At 40.1% G+C, this 18,935-nt stretch overlaps 1 protein-coding gene across 5 annotated transcripts in view; it reads left to right on the top strand.

The window, feature by feature from the left end:
* The window catches only part of UBAC2 (UBA domain containing 2), a 174,021-nt gene that overhangs the window by 104,016 nt on the left and 51,070 nt on the right, over positions 1-18,935 (top strand). For all 5 annotated transcript variants that reach the window (XM_032592407.1, XM_032592411.1, XM_032592414.1 and 2 more), the window contains exons 5-6: positions 6,975-7,098; positions 11,123-11,170. In XM_032592407.1, coding sequence (XP_032448298.1) covers positions 6,975-7,098; positions 11,123-11,170 — 172 coding nt within the window. The remainder of the gene's footprint in view (positions 1-6,974; positions 7,099-11,122; positions 11,171-18,935) is intronic.

Here is an 18,935-nt window from a genome sequence, read left to right on the forward strand (position 1 = left end):
ATAGGGCTTCCAGAAGTTAGCTATTCACAGTTTGGAAAGGGTCAAACTGAATTATTGCTGACAATATACAGAACAGATGTTGTGTCATAAAATAAGGAAAAGAGAAAAACTGGTCAGTGACTAATAACATTATGATATTTTGTGAAGTCTGTGTGTATAGAAATAGCAACGGAAATTTCTACAAAACAACCTGTATATTCGTGGTCTGAAATGTGTGCTTTTGTATTATGGGTGTATGTGGTCTAGTACTTAGTCATCATTTAAAACTATACAGTGATTAATAACTTCTAAGGAATTTTTAAACTTCTTTTATTGGTATATAAGACATGAACTGTGGTCATTAAAAATTCCTATCAGTTTTGTCTTAGTTTACATTGAAATGTAACCTCAAATAAGAACGTGGCTTCGGATTGTCTATTGTAACATCATCCTTTACACTTTTTTGGAACTTCTATAAATTAAGTACCTCAAAGAATATGTTCTGTGGTGAGATCTCTCAGGTACAACCAAAATAGAGCTTTCTTCTTATTACCAAGAGACCCACAGGCCATATTTTGAGTGTATATATGAAACTGTATGTTTTAATCCCACTAAAAATAATAAAACAAGATGCTTTTTTAAATAAAAGGCAAATTCTGGGTAGTTTGCCATTTTAAAGAGAAACTCATTTATTCAGCAAATATTTTTTAAGCAACTCCTCTGTGCCAGGCATGGTTTTAGAGAGTGGTGATAAAGCAATGAACAAAACGGGCAGAACGGGCAGAAATCCCAGCCTCTGTGGAGTTTCCCTCCAGTCGGGGAGATAGAGGATAAATAAGTCACACAGCAGATTAGGAGCTTATAGGTGCTGTGGGGAAAGGAAATAGAGAATGCAGAGTGGGGATGGGTCTGTGAGGTGGGGTAAGGGGTGCACTTTGGAATGAGGCAGCCAAGAAGGGCCTCTCTGAGAAGGAGCTCTTTGAGTAAAGACCGGAAGGGCGTGAGGGAGTAAATGGCACCACGTCTATGGGAAGGTGGCCAGGACAGGCACGCACCCTGGGGCACCAAGTGCCTGCTGGTGCCGGAGTGAGACATACCTTGTCCAGCGTGGCTGGGACAGCAACAGTGAGTGGTGGGGAGGTCAAGTACAAGTAGGAGTAGAAGACCAAGTCTGAGATCTGGAATGCAGGGCCATGTAGGTCTTTGTAAAGGCTTGGGCTTTTACTCTCATCTGGGGACTCACTGGAGGATTTTATGCCCAGGAGTGATTAACTTGCACTTTTTAACAGAAAGAATACACAGCTACTTAATCAACTTTGTTTGAGTTAAGTAAGTTGAATTGGAACAAAACAGTTTTTGTGTATTATTTAGAATGGCAATTTAAATAAGTCTCTGTTGCAGAGATTAATTCTGAGAAGGAATGTGTAGCTCAGGGTCTGGCATGGAATAGGAAAGGAGGTCAATTAACATTTACTAGATGAGGAAGAGAAGAATTTTCTACGCAACAACCAGAATATTCTTTCAGGAAAGACAACTACATATTTGCTTGGATTTGCTCTTGGACGTATGTCTCATTCAACTACAGTCACAAAGAGGAAGTTTGTTTATAGAAAGCTATTGCCAACATTTTAAGCTATTTTCTCTATTATTTTACATTTCAAAGCTTGAAATTTCATGGAGAATAAAATTATTTTCTCTTGTGGAATTAGTAAACTTTGCATCTTTGCTGAATAATTCTTAAGACTGCTGAGTGTGCAGAGTTGAGAGATCAGCAGAGATGATGGTTACAAAGCAGATCAGATAGTTTTCGTTCCCTAACAAACCATTCTAAACCTGGTGATGGGGACGTGTAGGTGGTTCAGTTGGTTGAGCGTCAGACTCTTGATTTCGGCTCAGGTCATGATCCCAGGGTTGTGGGATCAAGCCCTATGTGGAGCTTGCTTAAGATTCTCTCCCTCTTTCTCCCTCTGCCCCTCTCCCCCATTTGCACACACTTTCTCTCTCAAAAATTAAAAAAAAAATTTTGAAAATTAAAAAATAAGTCTGTGTTCATTAAAATTGCTTTGTCAGTTTTTTTATAATCAGACAAATCTTGAGAGTCAATTATGTGTAAGGATTTACATTAGGTATTAAGAGGATGCAATGCTAAATAAAATATTGTGCTTTCTGACAATTTAATAGACTTTTTAAAACACTGTATAGTTAGGGCGCCTGGGTGGCGCAGTCGGTTGAGCGTCCGACTTCAGCCAGGTCACGATCTCACGGTCCGTGAGTTCGAGCCCCGCGTCAGGCTCTGGGCTGATGGCTCAGAGCCTGGAGCCTGTTTCCGATTCTGTGTCTCCCTCTCTCTCTGCCCCTCCCCCGTTCATGCTCTGTTTCTCTCTGTCCCAAGAATAGATAAAAACGTTGAAAAAAAAAATTAAAAAAAAAAATAAAACACTGTATAGTTAAAATGTGATCATAAAAATAAGCTCAAAATGGATTAGACCTGAATGTGAGGGCTGAAAGTATAAAACTCCTAGAAGACATAAGCAGTAACCTCTTTCACATGGGCCATACAAACTTTTTTCTAAATATGTCTTCTCAGGGAAGGGAAACAAAAGCAAAAGTAAACTTTTGGGACTACACCAAAATAAACAGCTTTTGCACAGTGAAGGAAACCATCAATAAAACAATAAGGCAACCTACCAAATGGGAGAAGATCCTGCAAATGATTTATCTGATGAGGGGTTAATATCCAAAATATGTGAAGAACTTCTATAACACAACACCAAAAAGCCCCACAAATAATTCAATTTTCCAAAGAAGGCATTTTTCCAAAGAAGACCTACGGATAGCCAACAGACACATGAAAAGATGCTCAGTTGTCAGGGACATGCAAATCAAAACCACAATGAGATATCATCTTAATCTGTCAGAATGACTGCAATCAAAAAGACAAGAAATAACAAGTGTTGGCAGGAATGTGGGAAAAAAAAGAAACCCTCATACACTGTCGATGGGAATGCAAATTGGTGCCACCATTATGGAAAACAGTATGGAGATTCCCTAAGAAATTAAAAATAGAATTACTGTATGATCAAGTAATTCCACTACTATTTACCCAAAGAAAATGAAAATGCTAATTAAAAAAGATAAATGCACCCCTGTGTTTATTGCAGCATTATTTACAATAGTCAAGATATGGAAGAAACCCAAGTGTCCATTGATAGATGAATGGATAAAGATGGAGCACACGTGTGCCCGCCCCCCTGCCATACACACACACACACACACACACACACACACACACACACACACTGAAATATTAGCCATAAAAAAAAAAAAAGAATAAGGAATGAGATCTTGAGGGCACTTGTTGGGATGAGCACTGGGTATTATATGTAAGTGATGAATCACTGGGTTCTACTCCTGAAACCAATACTACACTGTTATGTTAACTAAGTTGAATTTAAATAAATTATGTACTCAAAAAAAAAATGCGATCTTGCCATTTGCAACAACATGGATGGACCTAGAGGGAATAATACTAAGTGAAATAAGTCAGAGAAAGACAAATACCATATGATTTTACTCATATATGGAATTAAAACAAATGACCAAAGAAAACAAGAGACAAATGGAAAATTAGACTCTTTAAGAGAACAAACTGGTGGTTGCCAGAGGGGAAGTGAGTATAGGGACAGATGAACTAGGCAAGGGGATCAAGAGTACATTTACTGGGTGTAAAGGGAGAGATAAAAACAGAAGAACCAGTCAAATATCTACTTAAAGAATATTTAGAGCCCCAAATCCCTTCCTTGCCTCAGATTGGTAGATGGTTGCCATGGCTGTTCTCACCCCAGCAGAAGTCTGGGGTTTTATTCTCTGGAGAGGTCTCTGAACTGCAGAATACTAGGCACATACCCTAACACTAGCCCTAACCCTACCCTAGATCTGAGAAAGTGGCTTCCAGAACACACAATAAGAAAAACTGAGAACCAGCCTAGTTATCCTGGAGAAGAACTGAAACAGTTAAGAATTGGTAGTATTTCTGTAAATGAGTGTGAAGGTAGACATAAAAGCAGAAGGACTAATTAAATATCTGTTTAAAGAGTACTAGAGTATCAGCTGGGTAGATGGATGCCTAGTCTGTTCTCAACCCAGCAGAAGTCTGGGGTTTTAGTCTCTGCAGAGATCCCTGAACTGCAGAATACTAGGCATACCCTAACCCCTAACCCCTATCCCTAACACCCTAACCCTGATCCCCTGGAGAGGTCTCTGAACTGTAGGATACTAAGCACATGCCTTAATTCTAACCTTAACTCTAACCCTAGATAAAAAAGTGAGTACATATGATGAGCACTGAGTAATGTATAGAAATGTTGAATCACTGTATTGTACATCTGAAACTGATATAACACCATATGTTAATTATACTACTTCAAATAAAAGTAAATAAAAAAGACTAGAACTATAGCCACTAGGTTATTCTTCTCATAATTACTATCCGATTTTGAAATAAATGATCATACAGCTGTTCAAGAATAAGGATCATTTTATGGCCCTCAATCGGATGAGGCTGCCATGCTGTGCCAAGCACTGTGGCACATGCTGGAGGATCCAGGAAGGTGCATTTCCTTCCCTGCTATGGGAGGTACTCTGTCTAGGAGGAGAGCCGGATGAGGGAGGCATATATTTTTTTTAATGTTTATTTTTGACAGAGGGAGAAAGAGCATGAGTGGGGGAGGGGCAGAGAGAGAGGGAGACACAGAATCTAAAGCAGGCTCCAGGCTCCAAGCTATCAGCACAGAGCCCGATGCACGGCTTGAACTCACAGACCACGAGATCATGACCTGAGCCGAAGTCGGACGCTCAACCAATTGAGCCACCCAGGCGCCTCATGAGTGAGGCATTTGAAGCTGATCCACTGTTCTGCCTACATACATTGGCTGCCCTGTCTCCATCGTCCTTCTTGCAAGACTGAGAAAGATTGCGTCTGACACATCTATGACTCCAGTCCTTATCCAGTGTCTGACACTTAGGTGCTCACTAGTTAGGGTTTTCCCTCTTCTAGTATTTGCTGTATTCTTGTAGATGCCTATAGATGCTGCTGCCATCTTTCAGATTTGTACTGTATGTTTGCTTTCACTCTGTTTTTGGAAGCAGAATTGAGAGGACAATGAGTGATTTTTTTTTTTTTTAAATGATCTCTATCAGAGAAGGGAAAATTTTGTGCAAGAGGCCAAGAGCATTCTGTGTTTCCACAAAAGTGGAAATGAAAACGTTTCTTGCATTTTTTTTTATGGTAAAGGTGTACTCATGCCACTCACCAAACACACAAAACAACAACAACAAAACTACAAAGGAAAAATAAAGGCTATATTGAGTCATTACGCCAAGCGTCTAATGATGAATGGGTGCGAGCGTGTTTCTAGACCACTCTCCTCATTCATGTTCCCTGCCTAGCCCTTGCAGGAATGTGAGTGTGCAATCCTGGAGCTAGTTCCTGGAGATTAGAGACTGCTTCTTACTCATAGACATAGATGGAGCTCCTGTAGCTGGGCTGCTGCCTCACGTAGTGCCCAGGAGATTCACTGATTGACTGAAACAGTGAAACTGAGGGAGCCTGTAGGTCAGAGGAGGGAGCTTCGGGCTGCCCAGAGGAGCTGGAGTGGTGGCTACAGGAAAGAATTGGGCTGTCACGTGCCAGAAGTGTTTCCTAAGCAGAAAAGTAGGAAGGACATTTAGGTTGAAAGAATAACTTGTGTCAGTGAATAGTCAAAAGAGCCTACTGTGCCCCGGGAGCATCTTTGGGGGTTGAGATAGTGGGGAGGAGCCAGACTGGGGGAAGGGAGAGGAAGACTACACTACATTATACTAATAAGAAACTACACTTACAAGCACGAATTGGAGGGCTTTGCTATTTCATGCTAATATTCACATTTCCTCTTTGGATCTGGGGTGCCTGTGGAAGGATGGGTTTAAATAGGGGTGTGACATGATCAGTGTTATGTTTTGTGTGTCAACAGTGTTAAGAGATGGACTGGAGTGGGGCGCCTGGGTGGCGCAGTCAGTTAAGCGTCCGACTTTAGCCAGGTCACGATCTTGCGGTCCGTGAGTTCGAGCCCCGCGTCGGGCTCTGGGCTGATGGCTCGGAGCCTGGAGCCTGTTTCCGATTCTGTGTCTCCCTCTCTCTGCCCCTCCCCCGTTCATGCTCTGTCTCTCTGTCCCAAAAATAAATAAACGTTGAAAAAAAAAAATTAAAAAAAAAAAAAGAGATGGACTGGAGAGAAACAAGACTTTAATTAGAAAGACACTTCGTGACTTTTGAGTATGTCAAGTTGAAGGTATCAAATTGAGTTTCATAACCAAGGGGAAGGACAGGCTGACAGTTTGGGGACTCCATTTTCGTAATCCATGCCATGGAATGGCTTGAGACGATAACAAGGAGACACTGGAGTAAGAAGAGGCTATGGCCAGCCCTGGAGAGGGTAGAAGAAGAGTGGCAGGAGAAATCTGGGGGACCAGCAAGAACAGGTTTTAAGGTAGGGGGAAGAAGGGGTTTGAGGAAGGAAAGGCAGGAGTGGGAAGAGTGTCAAGTGCTGCAGTGATATAGTTGGACAGTGTGAGAGGAGACTTTGGGATGTGACCATGATAGATTACGTTTGTTGCTTTTGTGAAAATCTCTTTCATTAGATTTAAGTCATTCATGGGAAGAAAACACGGTGGCAGCTTTAAATTTTCTCACAATGCCTGACAATTAGTAGATGCTGAACCACCTTTGCAATAGTTTTAGGAGAGTCAATAAGTGTTTAGATAGAGTTTTCATAAAGTGTTATATATTATATAAGTACAAATTATTTCAGATGTGATGCACATGTAGAATCTAGTTTGTATATCTAAGACCATGCTTTCAGATAGAAATAAGCAGTGTTGCTTCAAATATATATTTGCTATTGGTATTTTAAGTTGAGTATTATACTATAGTGATTTTTTTTTGTTTGTTTGCATAGCCTGGCACCTGTGTTTGCTCTGTTTGTACCATTTTACTGCTCCATACCGAGAGTCCAAGTGGCACAAATTCTGGGCCCATTGTCCATCACAAACAAGACATTGATTTACATATTGGGACTACAGGTACAGTATGCATTTTTATGTTCATGTTTCTTTAACCAGATCTTTTTTTTTGGTATGGGGGGGATGTCTTTTTCTCATTTGATCTCCTTGAAAACAATGTTTTTTTCCCCATAAGTTTGGCTTCATGATCTATATCAAATGTTCAAAGGAAGTGTTACAGAACAAGAACATCAAGGTATATAATGTACTAGAATACTTTCATAGTCTTTAGAAATCTGATAAGAGCTTTCACTGTAATTTGTATCAGTGGAAAATATTTTAATTTCATTGTACAATTCCGTGTAAGTACCTTTTACAAATCACAGTATGAAGTGGAAACAAATGAGACCCGTCAAAAGGTGGAAAGTGGAAATTCACTGTCAAAATTAATGAGTACAGTGTTACAAATAGAGCGCTGAAGAAGAAACCAGACATGCCTTACCAACTTTATAACTTCTGTGCTGTATGGCCACTTTGCTAAGTGGTTTGATTCGAAGACCTTCGAGAGTTCCTATTGTTTGATCTAAATTGAAAAAGGTTATGTTCACCAATATCCAGTGCCATTGACCTACCTCTGCTGGGTTCCAGGCCAAGTGACAGAAGAGACACGATTTTCATTTTCTCCCTGTAATACTCCTCACTTTTCTTTCATTCTCAGAGCTTTTGATGTGAACTTTTATTCTGCTTTTTCCTGCACCACCATGGCCTTTTGATCCACTGTTAATACTCATAACATTCCTTATCCCACATATATCAAACCGGATACTAGTGTCTCTGTCAAATGCCCTCCTCCCTCCCCTTTTAACCTTTGATATTTCCTCCAACCTGTCTAGCGTGCTGTCAGGTGTTATCAATGGTTCATCTGGGGTGAGTGTTTCCTCACCACTTTTACAACTGTTTCTCATGAAATGTATATTCTTCATCTCTCAACCTGCATACAATTACTCTCCCTTATCCTTCCTAATGTATCACCTAATAGCACTTTTCTGCAGTTTATTCTTACTGCTAGGATTTGTGGTGGCAGTTTACTTTTTCAAAGATTTTAGTTTGTGGGTTGTTTTTTTTTTTTTTTTTTTTTGAGAGAGAGAGAGAGAGAGAGTGAGGGAGAGGGGTAGAGAGAGAGAAAGAGAGAGAATCTTTTAAAAAAAAATGTGTATTTATTTTTGACAGACACAGAGTATGAGCAGGGGGAGGGGTAGAGGGTGAGAGGAAGACACAGAATCCGAAGCAGGCTCCAGACTCGGAGCTGTTAGCACAGGGCTCAACGTGGAGCTCAAACCCACGAACTGTGAGATCATGACCTGAGCTCAAGTCAGACACTCAACCGATTGAGCCACCCTGGTGCCCCATAGAGAGAGAGAGAATCTTAAGCAGGCTGCATGCCCAGTGCAGAGCCCAACATGGAGTTCAGTCTCAGGACCGTGAGATCATGACCTGAGCCAAAATCAAGAGTCAGATGCTTAACTGAGTGAGCCACCCACGTACCACGCATGTTTACTTTTTAAAAAGAGTTACAGCAGAAGGCAGAATGTGGTGATAGAAGAGTACCCTGGACCTGGGGCAGGAGACCCAAGTTCTAGTTTAGCAAAGAGATGAGACTTGGGTCAGTTTTGAAAACCCTCGGAGCCTTTTGTTGACTCTATAGTGCCTTATATAACTAAAGTTATAGAGCATCCTTGAGGGTGAAAAATGTTGTTTTATTGATTATGGTGTAGGCATTAAGTGGAGCATTATGGAAGGTCTTTGGAGCCAAGTGGACTTTGGTTTGATTACTTGTTTTGGTAGTTATTTGCTTTGACACTTTTCTGAGCTTCCATTTGCCCGTCCATAAAGTGGGGGTGATAATGTCTTCTTACAAGGTTCCTTGAAGGATTAGAGATAATACTGTTGGTCGGTCAAGATAATCCAAACAGATAGTAAGAACTAAGTCATTTGGTTCCAATATTAATTAATAATTTCTGTCTCTCTTGGTTTTTCTGAGATTGTGAATGTTATCTTTTTCTTTTTTTCCTTTTTTTTTTTTTTTTTTTTTTTTTTTGGTGAGGTAGAAGTTAGTATCTGGAAATAGAGGTGGAGATGCCTCATTGGCTTTTGATAACATCTAAAGTCCTTACCATAAATGGCATCCAGGGTTCTTTTTGCCTATTCAGTATCAACTCCCACCACTCCCCACCTTGATGTGAATGGGGACCCCTTTTTCTCTAAGTTTCTATTCTCTCCCTACCTCCCTCCTCCCTTGACCTTCACATATGTTTCTGTGTCTTTCTGTCTCCTGCATAACACTTTTTGAAGCCAGGGACATTGGATGAATGAATGAACGAATGAATGATTGAATGATTTTAATTATTATCAGAAGAGCAAAAATGTTTCTGAAGGTATCAGATGGCTTGAGAGCCAGTCACATAATGCCCTATGCTGGGGGCTGTGGAAGATAAAATGAAGTATGAGATGTAGCACCCTTGTCCTCAAGGAGCCCAGCAGTGAGAAAAAACATACCTACTGTTAAAACATGAGCAGACACAATTGGGACCAAACATGCAATAAGATGAGGGGCTTAAGAGTCCAAAGGAAATAATTTTTTATTGACGGAATTAATGATACTCTCTTCTTACTCGTGTATGAGACATGACAGCTTGGAGGTCACGATCACTGGGCGGCAGAGCCAGACCTCTTGGGTACACTGCCAGCTCTCTGATCTTAGGTTACTTAACCTCTCTGTTTTTATGATTAAAATAGAGTTAATAATAGAACTTACCTTGTAGGGTGATTAGGAGGATTCAATAACTTTAATATATGAAAAGCGTTAAGATCGGTGCTTGGCACATAGTAAGTGCTATGAAAGTGTTAGCTAAAAGCGAACAAACAAAAACAAAATAAAATAACGGCAAAAAAGTGTTAGCTATTTTATTATTCTTTATATTTTTAGAATAAAACTACAGAAAAATATTTTTCCACATAGTTTTCATCCTTTTTATTTTCAAAGTCGTTTACACTAGGTAAAAGGATTAAATTTTAGATCAAGGGATTAAATTTAAATTTGCAACCAGTGCTCCTTTCTCTGTAAGGTAGCACTAAGAACAAAATTTGTCAGCCTCCTTTTTGCCTGTACTTTGTCTTCTCTTACCTTTGTATCTCTCTTCTGTTTATGTTTCTCTCTCTCTCTCTCTCTCTTTATAGATCCTTGATAAATGTGCAGAACTTTGAGATTTCCATTTAGCACAGTGTCTGTACTTAACCTCTGATCATGCTTCTTTGTCTAGGAGCAGAAGTCCTCATACACCCAATATAATAGTATAAATATGAACAAACAGTAGGTTCTAGATCTTTCCCTTCTCACAGCAACACTTTGAATGTCTTACGACTTTTTTTTGTTTAACCTCAGCACAACTCTCCTATGTAAATGATTTGGAAAACAAAGGGAGAGATTTTACGAGCCTTAATTCTGATTACTTTTGCATGGATTAACTTCAGTGTCATTGTCTAGTTTGCTCTTCCCTGAGTGGTCTGGAATGAGAGGCACAGCAGGTAAGCCGAGCAGCCCTGGACATGCCTGTGTGCTCACACAAGTTGGCCCGTCCAAAATTAGAGTGACAGTGATGAGAAATTAAAATGAGAGAACTGTGGAAACTAATGTCACCTGCCATTACTCAGCACCAGGCATGGGATGGTGACTACGCATTTTGTATGTTGTTGATTGTAATAATTGCTTGGTATGTGGTATTTTGCTTTGTTTAAATCAATTAATGTCCATTTATAAATAAGAATATGCTTGAATTTAACTTATTTTTCTTTGCACAGGAGTGGGTTAGGTGCAACCAGTCTGTTTTAGGCTATGGGAAGGCTGAGAGCTTGGTTTAAAAAAAAAGAAAAAGTATATCATTTTCTTTTGGATGACAGAATTGGTACTTATTAATTTTCTACTTGTTTATATTAAGAGATATACAATTACTATTTAAATGGTTATCACTGTAGTTACGTAAACAGAAGTATGCTGTGACTGGCGGTTGAATTTAATTTTTAGTTGCCTTTTTTTTTTCTTTTATAGCTTTTCACCTCTGGTTCCTACATCTGGATTATAGCCATAAGTGGACTTGTAAGTGTGATTTCCCTCCCCCTAAACTCACTTTTCTGGAGCAACTTTAGGGAAAATGTCACCTTTGGATTATGGGTATATTCACTGGTCTCCAACATTCTTTTAACTGTGTCAGCTCCGTCTCAATGCTGCTTCCTTAGTAATGCAGAGGGGCCAGTTACATCAACAGTTAAGATGAAGGGGGCCAGTTTGTCTCAGTTTTCAAGGTAATTTTGATGAAAGTTTTAGCTGAGTTTCTTGTTAATTTTTTTTTTTCAAAAAAATTTTTTAGTTAATTTATTTGAGACAGAGAGAGAACAAGCAGGGGAGGGGCAGAGAGAGAGGGAGACAGAGGATCCGAAGCGGGCTCTGTGCTGACAGAAGAGAGCCCAGTGCGGGGCTCGAACTCACAAACCTTGAGATCATGACTTGAGCCTAAGTTGGACGCCTAACCGACTGAGCCACCCAGGCGCCCCTCAAATTTTTTTAAGTCTATTTATTTATTTTGAGAGAGTGTGAGCAGGGGAGGGGCAGGGAGAGAGGAAGAGAGAGAATCAGAAGCAGGCTCTGTACTGTCAGCGTGGAGCCCGATGCAGGGCTCGAATTCATAAACAGTGAGATCGTGACCTGAGCTGAAATCAAGAGTTGGACCTTTAACTGGCTGAGTCACCCCAGTGCCCCTCTTGTTACTGTTTTTTAAAATTACCTTAGCAGTCGAACTCATAGTAGAAAAAAATGACAAAAAAAATTGAAGTTGGACTTACTAAAAATAACCAGAGATGTTCTTGTTTTGTGAAGAGACATTGTCATGCAAGGGGAAAATAAGGCAAAATGGAAAGTCAGGTGGACTAGAACTGGCAGGAGAATCGTCTGGGTGGTGGCCAGAGAAGGCGGCAGAGATGAGCTGAAGGGTTTGGGCTGCGTCCTCACCTGTGCACTGGAATGGCTTCATCCCACCCGTCCCCTGCTGTGCTATTTTATCAAGCATTTGTCTTAAACTGTATTCATGAGATATTTAAAAAGACATCTAGAACGTGAAGTTGTTTTATTTTTCATCCATAACTTAAATTTGTACTCCCATGCTTATATAAAAATAAGTTTATACTTAGTGTGTATGGAATATAGTTTTATTTTTTTCTTGGGGAAGATTGATGAAGAAGGGATTTATCGTGATATATATAGCATCACGGGGAAAAGATTTGGAAATAACCATGCACACCCCTGCAGACTTTTTCGGTGTTATGATTTAGTCTTATTTCCTGGTGGGTGGGATTTGGGCCCCTGTGTTGTTACTTTAGACCTGCTCACCTCTCCTTCCTTTATGCACTCTGTACAGTTTCTTCTGTGTGCTCATTCTTTTCATTTACAATTTAGTCCTTCATTCTCCAGGCTGCCAGCCCACATCCTGAGGGTTGAAGTCACTTTGTTTCCGCCTCCAGAAATACCTGTCTCAGGCACCCAGATAACACAGGCCCACAGAGCTGACCTCCATTATGTGGTCTTCAAACCATCCAAGCCTCTTGTGTTCCTAAGACTTCATAGTGACTGGTGACAGTGTGGGATCAGACTGCATCTGTGGGGCATGGTCACCAAGCTCTCTCTTAATCTCCTAATCTCCTCCCACTTGAACTGTCAGTTTGATTAACAGCTACTTCACTAGCCTGCAAACAATAGATAGTGCGATGCTCTCATAATAAGAGCAGCATGATGGTCTACTATTTCTTTCCTGATACATTTTGTTTCTTTTAGCAGTAAATGGTCTTGAGTCCTGTTTTCAGTATTTTCCTGAAGCATTCAAGAATTTGAGAAGTACCAGACTGACTATATGCTATTTCACTGTGCTGGTTTACTATTGATTGATTGGGTCGTATTATCCAAACCCTTCTTTAATCACTCATTATGTGACATTTGTTTTGAAACATTTCATTTTGTTTCTTTATTGTTTTCAGACTTCTGGTTTTAAATCAAGTGCTTGCTATCACCCCAGAAAGTTTTATTTTGTGGCATTCAGTGCTCTAGAATTGGAGGTTGCATTTTTTCATTTCTTTGTAGTCTTTTTAAAATCTAAAATATGCGTGTTGTGATCAGTCTTTTCCAGTACATGTTTAACAGGTAGTAGGTACTGGTTTACATTTCTTACAGTTAAGTTTTTAATTCCAGTATAGTAAACATACAGTGTTATATTAGTTTGGGGTGTCTTGTCGTGATAAGAACTGTGTGATGTATGGAATTGTTGGATTTTTTCTTTTTAAGAGTCAGAAGTTTAACAAATTTTTAACATAAAAATCCCTTAAGAAGAGTAAATAGAGGGGCACCTGGGTGGCTCAGTCGGTTAAGCATCCAACTTCGGCTCAGGTCATGATCTCACGGTTCGTGGGTTTGACCCCTGCATCAGGCTCTCTGCTGTCAGCACAGAGCCTGCTTTGGATCCTCTGTCCCCCTCTATTTCTGCCCCTCCCCAGCTTGTGCTTTCTCTATCTCTGTCTTTCTCAAAAATAAATAAACTTAAAAAAAAGAAAAGAGGAAGAAGAAGAGTAAATAGCATTGCACAGTATTTGGAATATAATTCCCAGAATTTAGCATTTAAACAGTCTACCTATTCATGAACACCTCTGAGCCCATTGAATTTTCACTTTTAACAGTAATTAATTCAGCCTATGTTGACCTACAATGAACACAAATCTGACAAATATTCATTTCAGTTTTGTTCTTCATTATTATTCCATCATAATTAGATGATATTATGTTTATTTACAGTGATTAATATCAGTGATAATCATAGCCAGTGTTCCTTTCCTTCATGCCTTACAGTAATGTTGGTGTTTGTATTGAATTTAATGAATATTTTATTTCTGACTTTTTCCAAAAAGACATGTTTTTATTATGAAACATTTAATATAATATAGTACACTTTAGATACGGATAATTATAAAGGATATTAAAATTATTTGTGAATGTTCGGTTTACACATTACTTGATTATAGAATCAGGGTCTGAGATTCACAAAGCCACAGCTTGTCCCAGATGTCTATTGCTCAACGTGACTTCTCTCCCATGTATATCAAGTGACTTCCCTTTTTTTTTTTTCTTAATCCTACATCAAATGCTAAAAAATAAAATAAAATTCTTACTACAAAAAGAACTGCACAGATGGTATTGAGTGTTCTGGGGGGCATATTAGGAAACCTGTTAATGAACTTTCACCTTCCAGCATTGAAACCAATAGTTCTCCTGACATACTGTGTGTGTTAAGGAAGTGATTTTATTTCAATCTGGCCATTCTGTGTTGTTTAGGAGAAGGAGCTTTTTTTTGAAAAAGACATTTGTGTAAAACATAAGTCATGTGTATCTGCTGTCATAGAAACCACAAACTTTACTCATGCTTTTCTGGAAAGCTGCCAACTTCAGATTTATTTTATTTAGTTACTGGTGGGTTTATTTTGGGTAGGCTAGTTTTTAATCTCTCCTTGTGTTATTTATTCTTGCATGATTATAAATGTTTCTGAATATAAAACTTTAAAATACCTCACTGACTGAAAGGAGAGTGGTTGATAGAGTTGAGTCAGGACAGCACTTACTTAAGTAGGAGCCTGCTTTCTGTCTTCAGTGATGTCACAGAGAAAAGGAGGACTAAATTTTTTTCCTAGGTTGAGAGGGGAAGAGTATTTAGCTTTCCAGGGGCAGTACTAAGTCAGTTGCCTAGGACAGCTGTCACTCTTCAGTTCTGTTTTGTGATCCAGCCCAGATTCCACCTGCTGCCCAGAAAGGGTCAGGGGCATTCAGGTTTGCTTAAAGATTACTTCGAGATTATTCACATGTGTCATGAATACGTATTTTATGTTGTATTGTTTCTCCTTTGTCAATTCTGGTTTTTAATACCAACATTTAATATTTAAAATAACAACTGTTTCCATGAAAGATCATAAAATTGTAATTGGAAAGCTTGGCTACAATAGCCAAGTGAAATATCTCCGTGCAAGCACGAACTTCGAGGTGTTAGTGCCCACCTGCTTCCATCACATTTTCACTGTCATATTTGACTGTCTTCTTAAGGTCTCTGGTGAGCGGCCTTCAGAAATTGGGGGCATTCTTTATATAGTAACAAGTTCTCTGGTCTTGTTACACATTAATACTTTTTCTCCTTAGAGACCATGTTGTTTCCTTACTGAACTTTATTTAAGTTCTTTCTGTGCTTCTGCAGAGAGCCTTTGGGCCATCCGTATCCCTGTACTTCTTCATTTTCTGCCATTTTATGAATCATAGAGTAGTGAGTCATCACCACTGAGATGTACCCTAATTCTCAAAAGTTGAAGTCTCGGGCCTGAGCTGATTCTGGAATGATTAAAACAGAAAGAGCCTGCTTTCGCCAATTTTCTTTTTACAGTTCATATATTTATCATCATTTGGTCCTCTTTTGAACTCTCTGGGGACAAATTAAGAGACAGGCCTATATTTTTCAGACTCCAGGCTTATCCCCTTCAGCTATCCTTTGCGGCCTGCCTGTTTCCTGCGTTCTTTCCCTGTTCTCTACAATATGTCAGACTTTGATTAGCTTATGATCAAGCAACCTAATGGGAGAAAAAAAAAAATCTGCCCTACCCAAAAATAAGATTAGAAACATAGATTGATGGCAGGTTATTTAGAACTTTGAATGTGGTTTGAGTTTGTATTTCCTTCTGTAGGCATTGGGGATCTTTAAAGCTTTTCAAACAAACAAAAAAAAAGCCTCACAATGGTGGGAGATTACAGAAGTCTCATTAGGGTTTGTAAATCATGAAAAAGAGGAAGGGAAAAGTGAGCAATCCTGTAGAAGTCAGGATGCCTCATTTGTGGGCTGTGATTGCTTTTTTACTCATCCATCCACAATAGTTTTAAAGAAAAAATATAAGACATTGTCTTATGGTAGCTGAAAAAGAAAAAGCATCAGACAGAACCTTATGGATTTTTAAAAAACAATGTTTATTTACTTATTTGAGAGAGAGAGAGAGAGAGAGAGAGAGAGAGAATCCCAAGCAGTGACGCAGCACTCGATCCCACAAATGTGAGATCATGACCTGAGCCGAAATGAAGAGTTGAATGCTTAACCAACTGAGCCAGTGAAGCATCCCCAGAACCTTATGTTGATTGGCTTTCCAAGTCATGGTATAACGTTAAGGGGAAAGTTTATGGAACTAGCATAATCTGTGGAGATCTAAACTCTTTGGAGTTAAGTTTGGAGCCCTGACTACTCCCTGGTGAATGAGAATGGTGTGTTGGGTCCTCTGTTCCTTTTCCTCCTTTTCGTGTCTTTTTCTTCTCTTCATGCTTCCTTTTTTTCTTTCTTCCCTTCTGTTTCTTCTCTGGATTGACCAAAGAATGGTACAATAGAGTGGGTCCGAAAACTCATCTGATGCCTGAGGTTTTCAGTTCATTGAACTGAGGGCAGACCCAGCAGAGAGAAGTCAAGGCTGGATAGAGCTGGGAAGTTGGCTGGGCTTGTGGAAGGGCCATGTGTAGAAGTGTAAGACGGTAGTGACTTCCCAAGAACGTCCAGACGTACAGGATGCCTTCACCTTCTTGCAGTTAACATGGTGCTTATAATCCCAACACCAAATGGAGTGCTTATCGGCGTATCGCACATCACAAGCACACGTTGTCTCTCTCGTATGGATTCATTTGTTCCTCCTCCTTTAGCCCCCTTTCCTCCCCTTCCTCTCTCTGCCCTTCTCACCCATCCTGACTGCATGTAGCCAAGACCTACTGAAAGAACCCTTTTGTCCTCTACCATGGCGTGACAATTGTCACTGAGTTCAAGGCTGACAGTACGAAGGTCCTGTTAGGCGTCCACAGGGAGGGAATGTCCAGTAGGCTTGATTTTTACATGCTCAGTGTAGAATCAATGAACTTATTATCACCAGTGTCTTGATAAAGCTGTCACAGAAGTGCTTATAAAATACAGGTGTTAAATTTTTATTGCTGCACTTTATCTTTCACCTGTAGGCAAACACCTAGCCTCCTTTCAAAATTTGGCCTCACGTACCAGTCTGTCCCCTATGTGCCATATACTTCAGAGAAACTGGCTAAGTTTGACTCTTCCCGAACATCTTGTCCTATCTTGGGATTCTGTGCCATTAAGTCGTCACTTATTCTTTACTTCGTACCATGCGCTTGTAGGAGATTATGTTATTTCTTCAGATACTTTTGCTTGCTCGAAGTATGTGCTGCCCTTCTCTAGTGAGGGCCGCCCTGCGGGGCTTCCCGTGCTCTGTCAACATCAGCCTCTACTCTGTGACTCAGGTTAGCCACTAAACTGTGAGCAGAAGTGATGCATTCTTCTCAAGCAGAAGTTCTGAGAACCACTGCACAGCTCCACCATTCCTCTGTTCCCTTTGCCATGAGAAAAGCACATGCCAGACAGAAGCTACTCCTTCAGCCCAAACCTCAGAATGAAGGGGACACATGGAGCATGGCTGTGCCAACATATAAAATGAGTGAAAAATAAATGTTTGCTGTAAGCTGCTGAAATTTGGGATGGTCTGTTCCCACAGCATAGACAGCCTAGAGAAAGCAGACTAATACAGCTCTTTTCCAAGCACTTTATAAATATTATCTTTTTTTTGTTTAATGTTTATTTGTTTTTGAGAGAAACAGTGAGTGAGTGGTGGGAGGAGCAGAGAGAGAGGGAGACACAGAATCTGAAGCAGGCTCCAGGCTCTGAGCTATCAGCAGAGAGCCCAATGTGAGGATTGAACTCACGAACCGTGAGATCGTGACCTGAGCTGAAGTCACGCTTAACCGACTGAGCCACCCAGGCGCCCCTATAAATATCATCTTAATTAGCATTTATAAAAACCTGATGAAATAGGGACTGTTATCCCCATTTTATAGATGAAACAAACAAAGGCACAGAGGATTAAGTAACTTGTTAAGAATACAAGCTAATAAGTAGTGAAGACAGAGTTCAAATGCAGGTAGTCTAGCTTCAGTGTCTGTGCTCCTAAGAGGTAGATTTATATAACCACATGCAGTTTCTTCCAACTATATCCCTCCTTTCACCCTTAGGTCCCTTCTTTTCCGAGCAAAATCTCACTCATTTAGGTCCTGACTCTGAAGCTTTTTCTGAGTCATCTTGTCTTTCAGTTTACGAATTAGACAGTATTCTTTATAATCCCAAAATAATCTATAAATAATTATTGAGTTTCAAAATTCACTATTCACAGAATTCACGAAATAGTTTCTGTGCTACGAAGCATTACTTTGTAATGCTTCGTGACTGTCAGGGTGCTTTCAGTGTGTACTACCATACTAAGTTGTTAACACAAGCTCTGCAGTGGTGGAGAAACCGGGCTTCCCAAATGGGAAATCAAAGATTTCTGAGATGGGGCAGCTGAAGTTCTGACTGCACAACTGATGTGTGGTAGTGCCAGGACCAACGGCCAGACGTTTTGTCCTAGTCCAGTGGGTCCAGGGCCTCCCATTGCTCCTTTCAGGGTCTCATCTATGTCAGTTTCAACCACAAGACATGCACAAAGTTACTGTTAGATCCTCCCTAGACTACACCACTAACATGGGGCCCTGTTCATTGTCAGTTGTAGACATGAATCAGGAGGGAGATCCTGGATATAAAGAAATTTTAAAAGTACCCAGCAGTGCTGAAAGACACATGTCAACAACTTTCTGTAACCTTTGTTGTGAATTTTGTGGGCTTATCCCATTGGCAGCCCCTACTATCCTGATGTGAAGAACCCAGCAAGGGCGCCTGGGTGGCTCAGTCAGTTGAGTGTCCAACTTCGGCTCAGGTCATGAT

Source organism: Lynx canadensis, chromosome A1 (assembly GCF_007474595.2).
Source record: "Lynx canadensis isolate LIC74 chromosome A1, mLynCan4.pri.v2, whole genome shotgun sequence".
NCBI classification, from domain to species: domain Eukaryota; kingdom Metazoa; phylum Chordata; class Mammalia; order Carnivora; family Felidae; genus Lynx; species Lynx canadensis.